Source organism: Balaenoptera physalus (assembly GCF_965194825.1).
Source record: "Balaenoptera physalus genome assembly, chromosome: 10".
NCBI classification, from domain to species: domain Eukaryota; kingdom Metazoa; phylum Chordata; class Mammalia; order Artiodactyla; family Balaenopteridae; genus Balaenoptera; species Balaenoptera physalus.
Genome location: NC_138889.1, coordinates 13,398,748 through 13,420,397, shown reverse-complemented (window position 1 = coordinate 13,420,397; position 21,650 = coordinate 13,398,748). Strand labels below are relative to the sequence as shown.

Here is a 21,650-nt window from a genome sequence, read left to right as displayed (position 1 = left end):
AAAACCTTTGCACTCAGGAGGAATACAAGCATTTTTAACTTTCAACACTATGGATTCCACTATGGAAACATCATTATAGGCTCTATTATATTTTAAAATAATGATGCTAATAGAAATGGTTATTGTATCATAATTGGAGATTTTGGTCAGACCAAGAACTTGGGTAAATCCTAGGTATGAACAGTAGTATGTTTATAAAATCAAGGCTATAATCAAGGCTTGATAACAACTATATATTCTGTAGTCATCTAAAAATTCAGGTGTGGTCATGGTAAATTGGAGTATTAGATAAAATAATTTAAAATTAATGATCATCTCATTTTAGAATAAGCAAATGAATAGAAATCCCTTTTTCTTCAAAGAGTATTCTAAACTCAGACAGCTGTCTTTCAGTCTCAGTAGTGTTGATCTTTCCTAGAGTTTTCATGCTGGTGGACCTTTGACTATTTATATTCTTAATTTTGTATGTATAGGTTGAACCCCTCTTGTAATATATAGACCTTTGCTTTCCCCTTGTAAATCCACTCAGTATTTAATTTATAAAAATTGCTTGATAATTTTGCTTTTGTCATTTGAAACTTATTCTTTGTTCATATACTCTTTTATTACTTGTATGTTCCTATGACAAAAGATGAAGTAAGTAAATGCTAAGGTCTCAGATACATAAGTATAATATATCTATTTTTAAGTATTTTCACTTAGAAGTATAATTTTTAATGGAGTATTTTTTCTGTCTAATTAAGATTGTTTATACTTTTAGTAAAGACTGCTAGTTTATTTTGAAAAATATAAATATTATCTAGGAAGGGAAGAATGGGAAGTGAATAGCTACTAAGTTACCTGCATCTTGGGTGGTAGGTGAAAAATGAAATCCCAATCATCAATTTAGGAGGCTTTGGTGGTGGAAGTATGTAATATGTAACTTCTTGCATCTCCATTAAGAAATAATTCTTTATTTCTGACACCTAATTTTGATGTCATAGGGCTCAGAGGCTTTCATTTATATGATTAGTTACTGTCTTGATAATTAGGGTCACATGTTTCTGCCCTATGCTCATCAAAGCATTATAGTCTTGTTAGATTGACTTACTCTGTATTGGTCATCTGTGATGTGCCTATCTCCAGAGACAGATTAGCAAAGTGGTATTCAGTGCTTCATAATGAGATTATTACAGCTTTTAGTGCTTGTGTCATCTCTACAATTGTCAGATGATATATTTTGTAGACTTTTCATGTATTGTTTTGTTTGAACATATTTTTATTGCACTGTCTTTTCTTTGATAAATCTAAAATATGTCATTACCTGTGCTGTTCGTGACTATTCTAAGGGCTATCACCTGTGATGTTCATACTTTGTGTTTGCACGATTTAACTTGATCATGATTCATTCTTTTTTCCCCCATGAATTTTTCCCCTTACATTGGTCTCCATATTTTCTATATCTCTCTCCTTTTCTCCCGCTCCTGTGCAGATAGCTCCTCCAAGAAGACAAAGTCTAGTTCAGAGGAGAGTAGATCCGAGATATATGGTAAGCTAATGTAGCCAATTCAGCCTTGCACCTTTGGAGCTTGCTTCATGCTGTTTCTTTTCTTTCTTTCTTTCTTTTTTTTTAACTGCAGTCTCTTGTGTCTGCTCTGCATGGCATGATCTATTGCAGGGAAAGGGAGCCTGGGGTTTTAATGTGGCTGTGGTGTGGAAGCTTAAGGTTGCTAGAAACTAACATTGTAGAGTAAGAATAGGCACATTACCCATCTTCTCCTTCGTCTTGTTTATGTTAGGAAAGTGATTATCTCTAATATGTTTGGGTCAAGTTTCTCCAAATAATATGGATGAGCTTTGAATTCTTGGCATTTTCTTCCCATGTCCCGTTTGCAGAGTTTGGATCATGTAGAATTTCATCAGTGCTACCAGTCATTTTCTCTAAGTATAGTACTGGTATAGTTTGATGTGTTAGCAGTTCTTTGGAATTTTAATTTTATTTTTAATTGTTTCTTTATTTTTAATTGCCTCATCATCTGGAAATGCTGTTCTTGTGTAATTTATCTACAACAGCAAAAATAGCCTAAGTATTTTATTTTTGTAGCATGAAGAATGTCTCTGCCTTTCATAAGTTTCCCCAAAGCTTATTCTCAATGGGAAAATTTCAAAATGACACCTTTAAAAAATAATCTTCACAAAGAGCAGCTTTAACCTGAATGGTCAAGTTTGCAACAGATGATTAAGACACTAATATTTCCAGGCTATGTCCTGTCTTCCAAAGATAATATAAACCATGTTTGTGAATTTCAGACATATTTTTCCTTTTCTCCTGCACAGTTTTACCTGCCCTCTTTTCTTGATTTGGCATCTAATCAGTGTTTTGAGAAAAGTGGATAAGAGAAGCACTGCCTGGAACCTAGACTTTTAAAATAATCTCTGAAAGACCAGTAAGTTTTTTTTTTTAAAAGAAGATTCCAAATTTGGCCTCAAAGGAAAACCAGGTCTTCTCCAATAGAGCCAAAAGTCTATCAAGTGGAAGTTTCCCTGGGTGCAGCTGTTTCCTAGCTTGATATGCACATGAAAGGAAAAAATACATGAAAATGCCCCCTTTCTCTTTTAAGACACTTTATAATTTATATCTCCTGACACTTGAACACATGATGTCAGATACTATTTAGTATTATGAGGCCTGTGTTTGGTTATAAATCAGTTAATGCCTCTGTGTTAGATACATACATATAGTTCTTTGCTTGGGTTTATGTGACCAGTACTTTTTCTGTGTAGTTAAACCTTTTACAGTAGTTCAACAGGAAATGTGTACCATGCCCTATAGCATGTCAAGTTCATGCTTTTTCTTCCTTCCAAAGTATTTGGCTCCTCATAAGTTCTTGAGACTCTGTCTTTCTGTTCTATATAAAGAACTTCCTATGGTTTATTCTCTTCTTAGGAATGTGAACACTATCTTTATAGCACCATTCTTTTCCAGCAACCTTTGCAATGTTGTAATTTCATCTCCCCCACCATTTTCCTAGATCTGTGGTATGTATGCAAAAGCTTGCTGTTTGCTTTGGATGAGACTAACAATTTAGGAATCCATGACTAGAAATAGTATACTAAGATTTTTCTTACCAGCGATGGGAATATTAACACTAGTTCAGACATGCCATTGGCTTGGTAGTAATAGAAACATTTTAAGTGGTAATGGGGAGGGAAGTAAGGTGTGGCTTCTCTGTGTTTGTTTCTTGAGAACCCTTGAAATACCTTTTTTGGAAGGAACTGAGCCATGAGTTCTCAAAAAGCACTTTTGAGAGGGATGAGTTGATCAGAACAGAGTTAGCATGCTAACTTAAATCTCTTTGACATTACAAATATTTTATCACCTGTGTGAATAGACTTCTTCAGACTGTGTGCAGTTAGCGTGGGTGAAAAGGAATCTCTAGAGAGTTATGGAAAGCTTGGAAATACTGGTATATGACTGAGTAGAATCATAGCAACTGGTGACATTGCTTTAGTGTAGGGTCTCTTAACAAGCCCACTTTTAACTTTTAAGATTATACATTGTCTTCTCTTGGGGTAAAATTGTTAGCTGGGTACTTCACACAAATACTAGTCATTCACTTACAAATTATTTATTTAAACTTCCCTAGCCATTTTTAGAGCCATTTTGTGAGATAGATTTACTTTGCTCATTTTAAGAGGAAACCAAATGTTTGTTTTGTATTCACTTCTTTGTTAAGTTTCTGCCCAGCGCAGTAGGTCAATATTTGTTCCTTTTCCCCTTATTTTCCCCTCTGAACCTTTTGGAGTCTGTTGACCATGTACAGATATATTTTCTGATCTGCAATTTTAATGATACTTAATTTTCTATTTTCCTTACTAATATTGTAATGGAGAAATTTTGTGGGGGTTTGAGGAATATGAGAGATTTAGCAGGGGAATTTTGAGTTAGTCTACAGCCTCTCCCTAACTTCTGTCTTGGTGTCATGAAGAGATTACAGCTGATGGTGTTATGTACAAGAAAATAAACCATGTCTTTTTGAAACTGTCCTAGTCTGTTTCAAAAAGACTTCTGTAACAAACTACCAGAGGGGCTTCTATAACAAAATACCAGAGACTTGGCTTAAACAACAGAATTTTATTTTCTCACAGTTTTGGAGACTAGAAATATGCAGTCAGGCTGCCAGCATTGGTCAGATTCTGGTGAGAGCTCTTCTCTGGGTTTAAAGACGGCCACCTTCTTGCTTTGTGCTCACATGGTCTTTTCCTTGGTGCAAGCACATGTAGAGAGGGAAAGAGAGAACAAGCTGTTTGGTATCTTATAAGGATACTAATCCCAGCATGAGGGCCTCACTCTTATGAGCTTATTTAACCCCAATTCCTCCCCAAAGGCCTCATCCCCAAGTACTATCATGTTGAGGGTTAGGGTTTAAACATATGAATTTTGTGGGGGTGACACAAACATTTAGTCCATAACAGAAGCGAATTGTTAGTACTTGAAATATCCAGGTTTGGATACTTCAGAGTGTATTTTCTTTTAATTCATATATATTTTTTTTATTCCAGCTTCTCATATCTGTAAAATGAAAACTTCTTGGTTTGATTTTTACTCTCACCAAGTTATTATTCTCTCTTTTTTCTTCAACCTTGTGAAGAGCATTCTACATGAACCTTCTGTGTCCTCATAAATCACTCACTTCCTAACCTCTTAAAATCTGACTTCTGAACCCATACTATCTGGAAGGTGAATCAAAATATCCAACTTGAAAATTTTTGAACTTTTTCTCAGTTCTCAGCTTCCCCTTGTGCCATTAGGCAATGTTGATGCCCTTTCTTTGGTGTATATAATATTAAATCAACCTGTTTCTTTTCTCTTTATAATGGTTTTGTCTTTTCTGTACTTGATTTCTTTTTCCATATAAATATAGGCATGACTCAAGTTTCTGTCCCTAATCTTTCTCCCTGTTTCCAGTCTCATATTTATAACTGTTTGCTGAATACTTGCACTCTAACTATCCTTCAAATCCAAATGAGCAATCTGGAATTTATCATTGTTAACTATGGCTGGAAATCAATCTTCCCCTTGATTTCCCTGATTCTTTTAATGGCATGGTCATTTTCCCATTTACTTAGTCTTATTTTCTTAAATTTATCTTTGACTTCTCCCTTTCTCTTGTCCTCTATTGTCAACTACTTGCTAGGTTTAATTGATTCTACCATCACATTATTTTTCACCCCCTGCTGTTTGGTTTCATCTCCACTGCTTTGTTCAGTTTGTCATCATGTCATTAGACTATTTTAATAGACTTATAACCTTCTTTCATGTTTATTTCACATTGATTCACTTCCTTTTCTCCATTCTACTGTATTCAGTCAGATGAGTGTTACTGAAGTAAGGATTTGGTCATTCACTTTTTGGGAAAGTACAAATAGTTATTAAGATATGCCATAATTTGTTTCCAATTCATCATTCTCCATTAATCTAGTACTGTTCGCCCAAAGGTACCAGACTGTCCTCCAAATTTTCCTTTCCCGATTGTGGCTTGGTCCTCTTTGCTCATGCCATTCCCATTGTTCTGAATGGATTATCTCCTGTAACTCACTATTAGAATCCTCCCCATCCTTCAAGGCCTAGGTTCAAATACTGCCTCTTTCATAGGGCTTTCCTAGGTTTACCCAGTTACTTTTGCTGTCTGAACTTTGACATCCTGCTTTGTATCAAGTTATTTGTATTTATATTCATCTTTGTATCTCCCATAATGCCTGACACACTGGAGTCACTCAATTAAGTGAGTTTTGAATGAGTGGTTGTTGAGACTGGGATGAAGTATTTTAGTAAAGAGAATTGATGGAATACAATGTTGATTCATCATAATTGGATTTTTCTTTCCTTTGAAAGATTTTAAGGTAGAAGAAAATGTAACTTTGAAAAGAGACTTACTGTTGGTTATAGTCTAAAAGAATGAAATCGGCATGCTTGGAACTTAAGCCTCCTCTTGCTGGCAGCATTATGCATTTAGAATCAAGAAACTTCTTAATCAAAGGATTATCTGAGGTCTAACTCATAAAACATGATGTCTGGCAGCAGTTTAAAAATGAGCTGTTTTTATGGAGTTGCACATGGTCTTTCTCCACACCCTTCCCTGAAGCTAATTTTTAAGAGGTGAGACTTAGAGAAGTTTGGTCATGTAATAAAATCAAAGGTGAAGAAAGACTAATGTGCTTTTCCTAAAGTAAATGCAGTATGAAAGGTTTAGCATGTTGCCTTGCATTTTCATTAGTTTTCTGTTTGGCAATATAGTTGTTGCATTGTTCAAGGAATGTATTACAGTGAAACTTGAGAGTACTTTTTCACCTTTTTCAGAATACCTTAAAGACTTCTTCCCCTCCCCACAGCAAAGCATTACAAAGACTTAATTTTTTTCACTTTCAAAATACAATCCTTGGTAATTCACTTTTGAGTAAAAAACAGTCTTTTTTATATGGGTTTCAAATGCTGCATTGGAAAGGGGGATCAAGGTGGTGGAGTAAGAGGATATGGAGCTCATCTACTCCTAAAAACATGAAAAATACATCCACATGTGGAAAAATTCTCACTGAAAACTAACTGGAATCTGGCAGAAAAACTGCTATACAACCAAGGCTGCGAGAAAGATTCCCACGTAATTGGGTAGGATGGGAAGAAAAGCATCAGGCTGAGATCTCTGCCCCTAGAAGGGAACTAAGAGGAAAAGGGAGATAGCATGGGTGGACACTCACCCTGGGGAGCCACAGACTGGGCATCCCAGTTCTGGGATCCTCTGTAGAGGAGACAGGCCTCCTTGGCTGCTTGGAGAACCAGTGGGACAAATAGAAAAGCTGGAGAAGCCTAGACTCCACTTGTGAGGAGTATGCAGGTACTGGCTTGCCAACAAAACACACACTTAAAAGGAACAGAGCCAGCTGGAGCCTGACCATCAGAGATTCTGCTCCAGCAAATTGAGAGCAGACCCCACCCCTGACAAGGCGGTGACTGCCACTGAGTAGAGAGGAAATCTAGCCTTAGACCCTGTGCAGCCTCTAGTTCCCCCAACACCAGCCACACTCCCTATCAAGGTGATAGTGGCTAGCGTACCCTGAGGAAAAATGTGGCTGGCATCTACATCAAGTTCAGCCCTCACACCAGAGACACTGGGCATATACAGTCTACAGTGGGATGCTCCCAGATAAAAACATCCCTCAGGACCACAATGGATAACTGTTTCACCTAAACTCATAGAGACAGAGAACATTAAGTAAAATGATAAGGAAGAGGAACTACTCTCAAAAGAGCAAGAGAAAACCCCTGAAAAAATAAATAATGAAACAGATAATCAGTCTACCAGATAATTAATTCAAGAAGTTTGTAATAAAAATGCTAAATGAATTAAGAAAGAGAACTGATCTAAGCACAGATCATTTTAACATGGAACTAGAATCCATAAAGAAGACCCAATAAAAAATAGATAATTCAACTTCTGAGATAAAAAGCACTCTAGAAGCAATGAGTAGCAGACTGAATGACACAGAATTCATAAGTGATCCAGAAGATAGAATAATGCAGATCACCCAATAAAACAGCAAACAGAAAGACAAATTAAAAAAAAATAAAAGCAACATATGAGAACTTTGGGATAATATAAAACATGCCAATGTTTATATTAAAAGGGTTCCAGAAAGATGAGAGAGAGAAACAAGGGGATCAAAGATGTATTTGAAGAAATTATGACTGAAAACTTCTCAACCTAAAGAAGGAAACACATACCCAGTTACAGAAAGTATAGAGGTTCCCAAACAAGATGAACCCAAACAGACCCACACCAAGACATATCATAATTAAAATGGCAAAATGTAGTTAAAGATAAAGAGAGAAGTCTAAAGGCAGCAATAGAAAAACAAAGAGGCATACACAAGGGAATCCCCATAAGGCTATCAGTTGATTTCTCTGCAGAAACTTTGCAGGTCAGAAGGGAGTGGCATGTTATATTCAAAGTCCTGAAAGGGAAAAACCTGCAACCTAGGATACTCTACCCAGCAAGATTATCATTTAGAATAGAAGGAGAGGTAAATAATTTCTCAGAGAAGCAAAAACTGAAAGAAGTCAGCAATACTAAGCCTACCATAAAAGAAATGTTGAAAAGTCTTCTCTAAATGGAAGAGAAGTAAGAATCTACAGGAAAGGGAAAATCCCAATGGGCATGGTAAATATACAGTAAGGATTGAAGATCACTTTTAAAAAATTGTAAAAGCAACTATAAATACAATAAACAGTAAAGGGATAAGCATGAAGATGTAAAATATGACCTCAAAAACACAAAATGTGTGGGAGAGGAGTAAAAAATGTAGATCTTTTAGAATGTTTGAACTTAAATGATTATCAGTTTAAAGCAAGTAGATATAATTATGGGTCACCATATATGAACCCAGTGGTAACAACAAATCAAAACCCTACAGTAGAGGGTACTGTAAAAGAAAGGAAGAAAGGAATTCAAGCATACTACAAAAGAAAATCATCAAACTACAATGGCAGAAACAAAAAGAAGAGGAAATAAACTATGAACTACAAAAACAACTGCAAAACAAGGAATAAAATGGCAATAAGTACGTACCTATCAGTAATTACTTTAAATGTCAATGGACTAAATGCTCTGATCAAAAGACATAAGGTGGCTGACTGGATTAGAAAACAAGAGCCTTCAATATGCTGCCTATAAGAGACTCACTTTGGGGTGAAAGACGCACACAGACCGAAAGTGAGAGGATGGAAAAAGATATTTCATGCAAACAGAAACAACAAGAAAGTGGGGGTAGCAATACTCATATCAGATAAAGTAGACTTTAAGACAAAAGCTATAATGAAAGACAGAGAAGGGATAAAGGAATCAATACAAGGGATTATACAATGAAAAAGGGATCAATACAAGAAAAGGGTATTACACTTGTTAAGATATACACACCCAGTATAGGAGCACCTAAATATACAAAGCAAATACTAAGAGATGTAAAGGGAGAAACTGACAGTTTCTACAATAATAGTAGGAGGCATTAACACCCCACTGTCCTCAATGGACAGATCATCCAGACAGAAAATCAGTAAGGCAACAGAGGTCGCAAATGACACAATAGATCACTTTGACTTAATTGATACCTACAGGACACTACATCCCCCCAAAAAATGCAGAATACACATTCTTTTGAAGTGCACATGGAATGTTCTCCAGGATAGATCACATACCAGGTTACAGAACAAGCCTCAACAAATTTAAGAGCATAGGAATTATATCAAGCATAATTTCCAACCACAACAGCATGAAACTAGAAATCAACTACAGAAAAAAAAACAGGAAAAGAACAAACATGTAGAGACTAAACAATATGCTACTGAAAAACCAATGGGTGAATGATGAAATCAAAAAGGAAATTGGGAAATACCTCGAGACAAATGAAAATGAAAACAAAACTTTCCAAAATCTACGGGGTGCGGCAGAAGCAGTTCTAAGAGGGAAGTTCATAGTGATACAGGCCTTTCTCAAGAAACACGAAAAATCTCAAATGACAACCTAACCACCACCTAAAAGATTTAGAGAACACACAAAGCCCAAAGTCAGTAGAAGGAAGGAAATAGTAAAGATTAGAGAGGAAATAAATTAATTAGAGATAAAACAATAGAAAAGATTAATGAAACCAAAAGGTATTTTTTGAAAAGACAAACAAAATTGATAAACCTTTAGCCAGATTCACCAAGAAGAAAAAAGGATGCAAATAAGAAATGAAAGAGAATAAAAACAAAAATAAACAAATAGGACCTGTTCAAACTTATAAGCTTTTGCACAGCAAAGGAAACCATAAACAAAATGAAAAGACAACCTATAGAATGGGAGGAAATATTTGCAAATGATGTGACCGATAAGGGCTTAATTTCCAAAATATACAAACAGCTCATACACCTCAACAACAAAAAAACAAACAACCCAATCGAAAAATGAGTAGAAGGCCTAAATAGACATTTCTCCAAAGAAGAAATACAGATGGCCAATAGGCACATGAAAAGATGCTAAACATCGCTAATTATTAGAGAAATGCAAATCAGAACTACAGTGAGGTACCACCTCACCCTTGTGAGAATGGCCATCATTAAAAAGTCTACAAATAACAAATGCTGGAAAGGGTGTGGAGAAAAGGGAACCCTCCTACACTTTTGGTGGGAATGTAAATTGGTGCAGCCACTGTGGAAAACAGTATGGAGGTTCCTCAGAAAACTAAAAGTAGAATTATCATATGTTCCAGCAATCCCACTCCTGGGCATATATCCAGACAAACCTATAATTCGAAAAGATACATGCACCCCTATGTTCATAGCAGCACTATTTGCAATAGCCAAGACATGGAAACAACCTTCATTGACAGATGAATGGATAAAGAAGATGTGGTACATATATACAATGGAATAGTACTCAGCCATAAAAAAGAACGAAGTAATGCCACATTTGCAGCAACATGGATGCAGCTAGAGATTATCATACCAAGTGAAGTAAGTCAGAAAGAGAAAGACAAATACCATATGATATCATTTATATGTGGAACCTAAAATATGACACAAACGAACCCATCTATGAAACAGAAACAGAATCACGGACATAAACAATAGACTGGTGATTGCCAAGGGGGCGGGGGGTGGGAGAGGGATGGATTGGGAGTTTGGGACTAGCAGATGCAAACTGGTATATATAGAATGGATAAACATTAATGTCCTACTGTGTAGCACAGGGAACTATATTTAATATCCTGTGCTAAACCATAATGGAAAAGAATATGAAAAAGAATGTGTATATATGTATAACTGAGTCACTTTGCTGTACAGCAGTAATTAACACAATGTTGTAAATCAACAATACTTCAATTAAAAAAATATACCAAAAAACAAAACAAACAAATAAAAAAATAGAAATGAAAGAGGAGAAATAGCATCTGATACCACAGAGATACAGAAAATCATAAGAGAATACTATGAACAGGTATATGCCAACAAATCAGACAACCTAGAAGAAATGGACAAGTTTCTAGAAACAGACAGCCTGCCAAGACTGAGTCAAGAAGAAACAGACAACTTGAACAGACCAATCACTAGAAGTGAAGTTGAGTTTATAATTAAAAAAAAAAAAAGAAAACTCCCAGCAAACAAAAGTCCTGGACCAGATGGCTTCACAGGGGAATCCTACCAAACATATAAAGAACTTATACCTATCCTTCTTAAGCTATTCCAAAAAATTGAGGAGGAGGGAACACCCCAAAATTCATTTTATGCGGCCACCTGATACCAAAACCAGACAAAGACATTATAAAAAATTACAGGCCAGTATCTTTGATAAATATAGATGCAAAATCCTCAACAAAATATAAGCAAACGAAATCCTACAATACATAAAAAGGATCATATACCATGATCAAGTTGGATTTATTCCAGGGTCACAAAGATAGTTTAACATACACAAATCAATGTGATACACCACATTAACAAAAGGAAAGACAAAAATCACATGATCATCTCAACAGATGCAGAAGAAGCATTTGACAAAATTCAGCATCCATTCATGATGAAAACTCCCATCAAAGTGGGTATAGAGGGAACATATCTCAACATAGTAAAGATAAAACAAACACACAGCCAACGTAATACTCAACAGTGAAAAGCTGAAAGCCTTCCTGCTAAATTCAGAAACAAGGCAAGGATGCTCACTCTCACTGCTTCCGTTTAACATGGTATTGGAAGTCCCAGCCACAGTAATCAGACAAGAAAAATAAATAAAAGTTATACAGATTAGTAGGGAAGAGGTAAAGCTGTCACTCTTTGCAAATGACATGAAACTCTATATAGAGAATACTAGATTATCTGCTGAGAAACTACTAGAACTAATAAATGAATTCAGGAATGTTGCAGGATACAAGATTAATATACAGAAATCTGTTGCGTTTCTATACACTAATAATGAAATATCAGAAAGAGAAAGTAAAAAAGACAATTCCATTTAAAAATCACATCAAAAAAATAAAATACTAGGAATAAACTTAAGCAAGGAAGTGAAAGAACTTTACTTTGCAAACTGTAAAACTCTGATGAAGGAAATTGAAGATGATTCAAAGAAATGGAAAGATATCCCAGGCTCTTGGATTGGAAGAATTAATATTAAAATGGCCATACTATCCAAAGCAATCTACAGATTTAAATGCAGTCCGTATCAAAGTACCCAGGACATTTTCTGCAGAACTAGAACAAATAATCCTAAAATTTATATGGAACTACCAGAGACCTCAAATTGCCAAAGCAATCCTGAGACAAAAGAACAAACTGGAGGTATAACCCTCCCAAACTTCAGACTATACTACAAAGCTACAGTAATCAAGACAGCATGGTATTGGCACAGAAACAGACACATAGATCAATGGAACAGAATAGAGAGCCCAGAAATAAATCCATGCATCTACAGTCAATTAATCTACAACAAAAGAGGCAAGGTATGCAATGGAGAAAAGACAGTCTCTTCAACAAGTTGTGCTGGGAAAGCTGGACAGCCATGTGTAAAACAATGAAATTGTAACATTCCCTCACACTATATACAAAAATAAACTCAAAATGGTTTAAAGACCTAAATGCAAGATCTGAAACCATAAAACTCCTAGAAGAGAACATAGACAGAACACTCTTTGATATAAATTGTAGCAAAGTTTTCTTGGATCAGTCTCCTGAGGCAAAAGAAATAAGAGCAGAAATAAACAAGTGGGACCTAATTAAACTTAAAAGCTTTTGCACAGCAAAAAATGAAAAGAGTACCTATGGTATGGGGAAAAATATTTGCAAATGATGTGACCAGCAAGGGGTTAATATCCAAAGTATACAAACAGCTCATACAATTCAATATTGAAAAAAAACAAAACAAAACCCAAGCCAATCAAAAAGTGCACAGAGGAATTGAATAGACATTTTTCGAAGAAGATATGCGGATGGGTAGCAGGCATGTGAAAAGGTGCTCATCATTGCTAATTATTAAGAAATGCAAATCAAAACGACAATGAGGTATCACCTCACACCTGTCAGAATGGCTACCGTTAAAAAGTCTACAAATAACAAATGTTAGAGAGGATGTGGAGCAAAGGGAACCCTTGTACACCATTGGAGGGAATGTAAGTTGGTGCAGCCACTGTGGAAAACAGTTTGGAGGTTCCTTAAAAAACTAAAAATAGAATTGCCATATGAGTCAGCAGTTCCACTCCTGGGTATGTATCTGGAAGAACGAAAACACTAATTTGAAAAGACATGTGCACCACAATGTTCATAGCAACACTATTTACAATAGCCAAGATTTGGAAGCAACTCAAGTGCTTGTCAGCAGATTATTGGATTAAGTAGATGTATATAGCACAGGAACTACATTCAATATCTTGTAATAACCTATAATGGAAAATCTGAAAAAATATATATGTATATAACTAAATTGCTTAGCTGTACACCTGCAGTTAACACAATATTGTAAGTCAACTATAGTTCAGTTTAAAAAAAGGATGTCTTGTGTATACACACACATAGAGACACATACACACACACCAAGAAATATTACTCAGCCATAAAAGAAAAAGAAATAATGCCATTTGCGGCAATGTGGATGGACCTAGAGAGCATTATGCTTAGACAAATACTATATGATATTACTTATATGTGGAATCTAAAAAATAATACAAATGAATATATCAATATATGCAAAACAGAAACAGACTCACAGATATAGAAAACAAACTTTTGGTTACCAAAGGAAAGAGGGAAGGGAGGAGGGACAAATTTGAGGTATGGAATTAATAGATACAAAGTACTATATATAAAATAGATAAGCAACAAGGATATACTGTATAGCACAGGGAACTATATCCAGTATCTTGTAATAATGGATTATAATCTGCAAAAACACTGAATCACTATGCTGTATACATGAAACTAACAGAATATTGTAAATTAATGGTACTTCAGTAAAAAACCATTTAAAAAGAAAAAAAGCCACATTATTATAACAGGAAAACATGTCCTTTGTTTCTAAAGAGGAAAAAAATAGGAAAGGATAATATTTACATAAATTTGATAGACCATCTATCTTTACTTCACTGATAATGTGAAGCATGACATTTATTATCAGCTTCCAGGTGAAATACCATATTCCTTAAAAGACAGGAAGTAAAGAACTAGAGGAGTTATTTTAGGATAGATGGAGTATCAAATTACTTTGGTTAGAATTTAGCCAGGGCAGAAGGTTAGTGTCTGTGTAGAATTATTTCTCTACTTGGCATAGTTTTCATGGATATGATTTTACTTTTTCTTGAAAAGTGACTGAGTATGATTTATTTATAAAATAAGTTCAGATTTACTTAGTAAATATTCATTGAGCACCTGTTATATGCCAGGTACCATGTTAAGGGATAGATATCAAGATAATAGGAGACTGTACCTGCTTTCTAGAAGTTTACAGTCTGGTACAGAAGAAGTGCTTTTTTGTAAGTATGATAATAGAGATATGCACTTGATTACCAATATTCCATATGCACTTAAAAACTAGATAGTTGTGGGGCTTCCCTGGTGGCACAGTGGTTAAGAATCAGCCTGCCAATTCAGGGGACACGGGTTCGAGCCCTGGGCCGGGAAGATCCCACATGCCGAGGAGCAACTATGCCTGTGCGCCACAACTACCGAGCCTGTGCTCTAGAGCCCACAAGCCACAACTATTGAAGCCCGCGTGCCACAACTACTGAAGCCCAGGTGCCTAGAGCCCGTGCTCCACAGCAAGGGAAGCCATCACAATGAGAAGCCTGAGCACCGCAACGAAGAGTAGCCCCCGCTCGCCACAACTGGAGAAAGCCCACGCGCAGCAACAAAGACCCAATGCAGCCAAAAATAAATAAATAAATTTATTTAAAAAAAAAAAAAAACTAGATAATTGTGGAAAAAAATGTTCATATGGCTCTAAGAACAATGAGAGTGAAGAAATATTCCTGTGACTACATTTCAAATTTAGGCTTTATCGTTACCTTACTTGTTGAACACTCTTTCTGCCTGCCTTCATACAAAGTGCTTGGTTACAGCTCATGTTAAACAGTTCATATTAAAGTGATTTTGTGACCTTATAAAAACTTATATTCAGAGATAAACGCACTTGTATGGTGATTATAATTAATACTCTTTATACCAGAGAATAAGGGAATTAGCAAAATAAGCCAACAAACAACAAACAAACCATGGGCTATATGTGTTTGTAAGAACCAGAAAAAGTTAAAATGATGGAAAGTTTTTTTTTTTTTAATTAGTGAAATTCAAAAATGGTTATTTTGGAATTAGGAGTCCACCTTTTCTCTCTCCCTTCTTTAATAACATATAGGGCCTGTTATATCATATTTTAGTTAGATGTTGCCATTGTTTCCCTATTTGCTTCTCTATTATCCTTCCCTTTCAAGATTTTAAGTTCTTTGAGAGCAAAGACTCCTAGTTGTTTTGTATTCCTCATAACACCTACAGGTTACAGTGTTAAATAACTAGCAGACAGATGCTCAATACAAATTTGCTAAAACAAAGTGGATTTTTTTTTTTTTGTCAAAAAGGACATTTCAGAAATATGATAGTCAGTATTGGTGATGTCAGTGTTAAGGGTGGAGTTTATCCTGTGTGGTGGGTTAAAATAGCTTCTGGTCTACAATAAGTAGAACATTTCAATAACTTGAATTCTACAGATTCTGAATTGGCTATGTATGTATGTTTTCTTTTTGTATTGGTAGTCTAGTAATTCTTAGATATTCAAGTATATCAGAGTCTCAGATTAGTAGATGGACTTAGAATAATAATATTGATAAATGGACAGTATAGTGGGGTTGAGGAGAGGAAAAAGATGAATATGATATCAGCACACATAGCTCTTTCCCTTTTTCCTCTTTCTTCTTTGTTCCTCATCTCCTTTTAATGTAGAACTAAAGGGGAAAGTTATCATGCTGAACAATTTTGAATTGGAGAATACAGGTTTGCAGTATTCTGAGGCAACCCTAATAAATTTTTTCAGTACTTAGCAGTCTGTTAGGACCCTAAGCATATTTGCTAAAGTTAACTGTGTGTAGTGGTATTTTTTTTCTCTCTGATCACCTCCCTTTCTGAGCTTCCGTTCATCTCTAGACTCCTTTACTTTTGTGATTTTCATTAATTCATTAGCAATTTTTAAAAATTTCCTTTTGTGCCAGAACATAAGCCAGGTCCTGAGATAAGTTTGTAAACAAGATAGAGCCCCTGAACTCTTTCAGGGGAGTATTTAATCTAATGAGAGGATAAAAACAAATACAAATCAGTTGTGAGTGATAAAGATACTCTGAGAGTAAATAGAGGGTGCAGTGGGAGTCTAGAAGGGGGCACCTAACCCAGTCTTGATATTTAGGGAAAGTTTTATAAGAGGAGATGATTTGTTTCTTGAGGGTGTCATGCTGTCTCTCATCTTCTAAAGTTATCTATCACAAGAAGCTCTGTAAAATTTCCTTACTTCCTTCCCCATCTCAAAGTAATTTGCTGGTCTATTAAACCAAAACAAAATTCACACAAAGACATCATAAATGAGCATTGATCCTTCTAAGGAGCATTTACATTAATGATAGGAGTTCATTAACACAAATGTATTTTTAATTGATTTTTAATTGATGGCATGGGTAAATGAGTAATATATTTCTGAGCAGGAAAATCCAAGCGCAACCCGCCCCTAGTCATAATAAAATAATACCTAACATTTATGAGCCCTTAGTATTTGTCAGGCATTAAGCTAAATACTTTAGGTACATTATATTCAAGTGAAGTACACAAACATAGCAAACTCTTAACCCCCACTACTCCTCTCCCTCATTGTGTACAAGTACCCGATTCTCTACAGGGACCTGGAAGAAAGTCTGCTTAAGAAGCCGAGTGGCTTAGCACAGGAAACATCAATATTAGAATCTTTCAATTCACTCATTTTCAGCCCTTTGGAAATGAGATGAGATAACTGGGAGGGATGATTATAGCATGAAAAATATATATATTCAGTGCTGCAGTTGTCTTGACTTTTAAAAATTCAAAGTATGTAATTTATTTTGAAATTTCAAATGACTGTAAAGAAGGTCATCAGATGTTTACGTTTCCAAAAGTGGGTGTGCATTTTAAAAGATTCCTGTAAAACAGTATTCTCTGATACTTATATTTATTGTGTTATGTACTAGAAATTTATAAAGAATGCCGTTTTCCTTGATTTTATGTATTTATACCCATTCTATTTAGAGTTTTTCCTAATTAGTTGAAGGAAGCAACATTAAACAAAAGAAAAATGGTTAAATTCTGATGGGTTATCTTTCCTCTGCCCCCATTGCAGTTTCCTATTTTGTAGGAGTGGTGACACTGTGAATTCAAATACTGTTTAGTATTTAGTAGTCTCTAGAATTGAGGTCTCACTCATTTTTTAAATGTTGAAAATTAACTTTTTTGAGATCTAATTTACATAAGATAAGATGCAGTCATTTTAAGTGTACAAGTTCACTAAGTCTTGACAGATGAATACTCATGTAACCATTACCTTAATTAATGTATAGAACATTTCCATCAACCCAAAAAGTTCCTTCATGTCTCTTTGCAGTCATTCTTACCTCTCCACCCCATCCTGCCCCTAGGCAACCACTAATCTGCTTTTTCTTACCAGTTTACTTTTTGCCTGTTCTACATTGGAATCATGTAGTATGTACTCTCTTTTGTATCTGCCTTCTTTTGCTTAACATGATGTTTTTGTGATTCATCCATGTTTGTTGCCTGTGTGAGTAGTTCCCCTTTTTTCTTGCTTAGTAGTATTTTATTGTAATGGCTATACCACAGTTTGTTTATCCATTTATCTGTTGATGGACAATTGAGTTGTTTCTAGTTTTTGGCTCTTATGAGCAAAACTGCTGTGAACATTTGTTTACCAGTCTTTATGTGGACATGAGTTTTCATTTATCTTAGGAGTGAAGTTGCTGGGTCATATGTAAATATATGCTTGCCTTTATAAGAAATTTCCACCATTTTACATTCCCACCAGCAACGTATGAGAGTTCTAGTTGTTCCACATCCTTGTTAACACTTGGTATTATCAGTCTTTTAATTTTTAGCCATTCCAGTTAGTGTATAGTGGTATCTCATTATGGTTTTAATTTGCATTTTCCTGAAGACTGCAGATGTTGAGCACCTTTGCATGTGCTTATTGGCCATTGGTGTATCTTTCTTTGTCTGTTCAAATCTTTTGTCCCTTTAAAATGTCTTCCATTATTGGATTGTAGAGTTGTTTTTTTAAATATATGTCTGGATACAAGTGCTTTATCAGATAATTTGTAATGCGAATATTTTCTCCCAGTCTGCGCTTGCCTTTTCATTTTCTTACCAGTGTCTTTAGGAAAGCAGCTATTTAAAATTTTGAGTCCCATTTGCCAGTTATTTCTTTTATGGATGCATTTTGCATCCTAAAAGATCTCTGCCTATCCTAAGGTCTTGAAGCTTTTCTCCTATGTTTTCTTATGAAAAGTTTTGGCTTTTATGTTCAGGTCCATAATTTGCTGTAAGTTAATTTTTGTGTAGGGTTATAAATTAAGGTTCAAGTTCGTGTTTTCTATTCTGGGATCCAGTTATTCTAGTTTTTCGTCTGCAGTAGACTCATACTTGTGTCATTTCATTAACAGCAAGAAATATGCATATATATTCATTAACGTGAAATCTTTAGCATTTCCTTTGTTTTGTACATCAGACTTATTTAAAAGATCATGGCTCTTTGTATAAAAATCTTAATTTTGAAGTAGTTTTTGTTTTCTAATCATCATTATACTTGTGTTAGTTTACATGTTTTACATACTGATTTTTGGTGAAACACTTAGATTCTGAAAAGCTGGAAGTATATATTAAATCTTTGGCTAACAAAGAATTCAGGATCTTCTGATCTTGATCTACGATAAAACAGCCCTGGGCACTAATCAGGGTTCTGTTTTGGGACGTCCCTGTTCCTTTGGTTGTGGTCTTCTTTTTCTCACCTTGCCTTGACAATTTTTGTTTGCTATTTAAGTAGAAGGAAAACAAATTCTCTGTAGGAATCAGGTAAGTATATGAAAGAAATCAAAGAGTTGGTTGAACTCACAGGTTCTTTCTGTATCTTTCCTACTTTTTTTCTCTTTTCTTTTTATTTTTTCTACGAGCCAAAGTCTTTCTTCCCTTGGACTTTTCCTTTTCTTTCCTTTGGACTTTTCCTTTTCTTTCTCCCTTTCAGAAGAGCTGCAGGTGCTCTGTAAGCACTTCCTTCTTTTTTATAGTCTGTTTTTTTTGAGTATATTTTCTTGAGAGTAAGATTGGACTTCTCTAGAGTTTACCATGGGATGCTTCTAGCCTAATGTCCCAAAATATTTGATTATCTTGGGTTTAAACACCAGTTAGAGCACCAAAAACACAGGGAGGTGGGGGAGGATTTTATATTACAAATAAATTGCATAGATGTGACTGGGCGTTCTGTCTGTCTCCTCTCTAATACTTCATATTTTCCAGTTTGCCTTAGCTGTTTTTAATCTTGGAGCAATTCTGCTGTACCTCCCCTGTGAGAAACCAGTATATATGATTCTTTGTGATATTCTTGTGTTTGTTTTGCTTATGGGGTTAGTGCTCTTATTTTTTATATGGGTTTCATGTGCTACCTTGTGTTTCTCCAGATAGACTACAGTTCATTACTAATATGTAATTATTGTCTTTTTCTCTGTTTTCTCTTTCCTTCTCTCTTTACCCTTTGGTTCTTGTACAGGTCTTGTTCAGCGTTGTGTGATCATCCAGAAGGATGACAATGGATTTGGGCTGACGGTCAGTGGAGACAATCCAGTGTTCGTACAGTCTGTCAAAGAAGGCAAGGCATTTTTAAAAACAGTCTTGTCACTTGGGAGCAAACAGAGTAAGAATAGAATAGTTTAAAAATGTCTATTGCTTAGAATAAAATAATCACACACATTACAAGTCATATGGCCTTATTGTGCTAGAGTTGTCTCTAGAGTTACGGTTATAGGCATGAATTTACATACCCCAGTTGGTTTTCTTTTGTACATTATGGAAAGAAAACAGTTCTTATATTGTTTTAGAAATCATATGACTCCTTAGTCATGATACTTTACTCATCATCACTTATAGAAGTTTGTGGAATTTTATTTCTTAATGGCACCAGAGATATTTGGGTAGAGACAGATTAAAGAAGTGCTTGTAGACTCAAAAATATCCATCCTTTTCTCCCAAATGACAATAATATCTTGAACTACTATTACCATGTATTGAATACTTCCTTTATCTTGGTTGCTGTAATTTGAGGTAGGTATTTTTTAATCTCCATATTGCAGGTGATATCGAGGCTTAGAGTAAAAAAAAACATAAAATCTGTCCATGGTCATCCAGCTAGTGAGTGGCAGAGGCAGGATTTGGACCTAAGTCTGTCTGACTTTACAATTCGTGTTTTTAACCATTTTGTTACACTGCCTCTCTTTCAAGAAGATTATCAGTGAAGGTAAATGAATTACGTTTTAAGAATTAATTTCTCTTACAGATGGAGCAGCCATGCGGGCTGGTGTACAGACAGGTGATCGAATCATCAAGGTAAGGAAAAGACTATTATGGAATTTATGATAGAATTAAAAAACAGCATATATTAGCCATATTTTGATTTTTTTAACTTGGATTTTTATTAAAAGCTACAGATTATATATGATGGGTTTATTGACTATAAAAACTTATTTCATTCATTTTAAAATTAACGTTACCCTTTACTGAAAAGCATAATAAAAGGCTTGAATAAATGGAGTCATAACTCGCTGTTGTAAAGATCATATTTCTCCAAATTAATCTCTTAGCGAGAAATTCTCTTCAAGATATATTAATAAATTTGGGGAGGGGTGCCATTCCTTATCAAGCTTCCAAATGATTATTTGTTCTAAGTGAACTTTGCAAAGGTATTATGTGTATGGATAAGTGTGAGGTGAGATGGTGCAGATTAATTTGAAGCAAGTGACTCTAGTATACCTATGGACCTATCTGTGGGACACAATAGAGAGTCCAGAAACAGCCCTTAAGTTCTGATCAGTAGGGAAAGAATGGATTAGTCACTAATTACTCTTAAGACAACTGACTAATGTGATTACTTAAAATCAAATTACTATACAAGAAAAGACACCATGAACATATTTACAAAGAACTATCTGGAAATAAATATTTGAAATATATTACAGAATATAATAGCCTTAATTGTAAAGAGCACTTTCAAATTACTAACAAAAGAATAAATAGTCTGACAGAAAAAAGGGCAAAGAATTTTATCAGGCAATTCTCCAAAGTAATTGAAATAATATATCAATGAGGATATGTCCAACCTCACTGATAAGAAAGAAGTAGAAATTAAATGATAGGTGAAAATATATTTGGTTGTCAGAAATTTTAGATTAATAATACACATTTGGCATAGTTTGGGTATGGTAAAATGGCTACTCATAAACTTGTTGTGAATATAAATTAGGTAAAATCTGTTTGGATGGAAATTTGTGAATATGTATCAAAAGTTACATATTTTAAAAAGGTATATAACCTT

At 35.0% G+C, this 21,650-nt stretch overlaps 1 protein-coding gene across 2 annotated transcripts in view; it reads left to right on the top strand.

Annotated features, from left to right (window-relative positions):
* The window catches only part of ARHGEF12 (Rho guanine nucleotide exchange factor 12), a 144,990-nt gene that overhangs the window by 65,799 nt on the left and 57,541 nt on the right, over positions 1 to 21,650 (top strand). Inside the window, exons 4-6 of one of the 2 annotated variants that reach the window (XM_082410854.1) lie at positions 1,472 to 1,528; positions 19,833 to 19,931; positions 20,616 to 20,665. In XM_082410854.1, coding sequence (XP_082266980.1) covers positions 1,472 to 1,528; positions 19,833 to 19,931; positions 20,616 to 20,665 — 206 coding nt within the window. The remainder of the gene's footprint in view (positions 1 to 1,471; positions 1,529 to 19,832; positions 19,932 to 20,615; positions 20,666 to 21,650) is intronic. The other variant, XM_082410855.1, reaches the window with a different exon arrangement.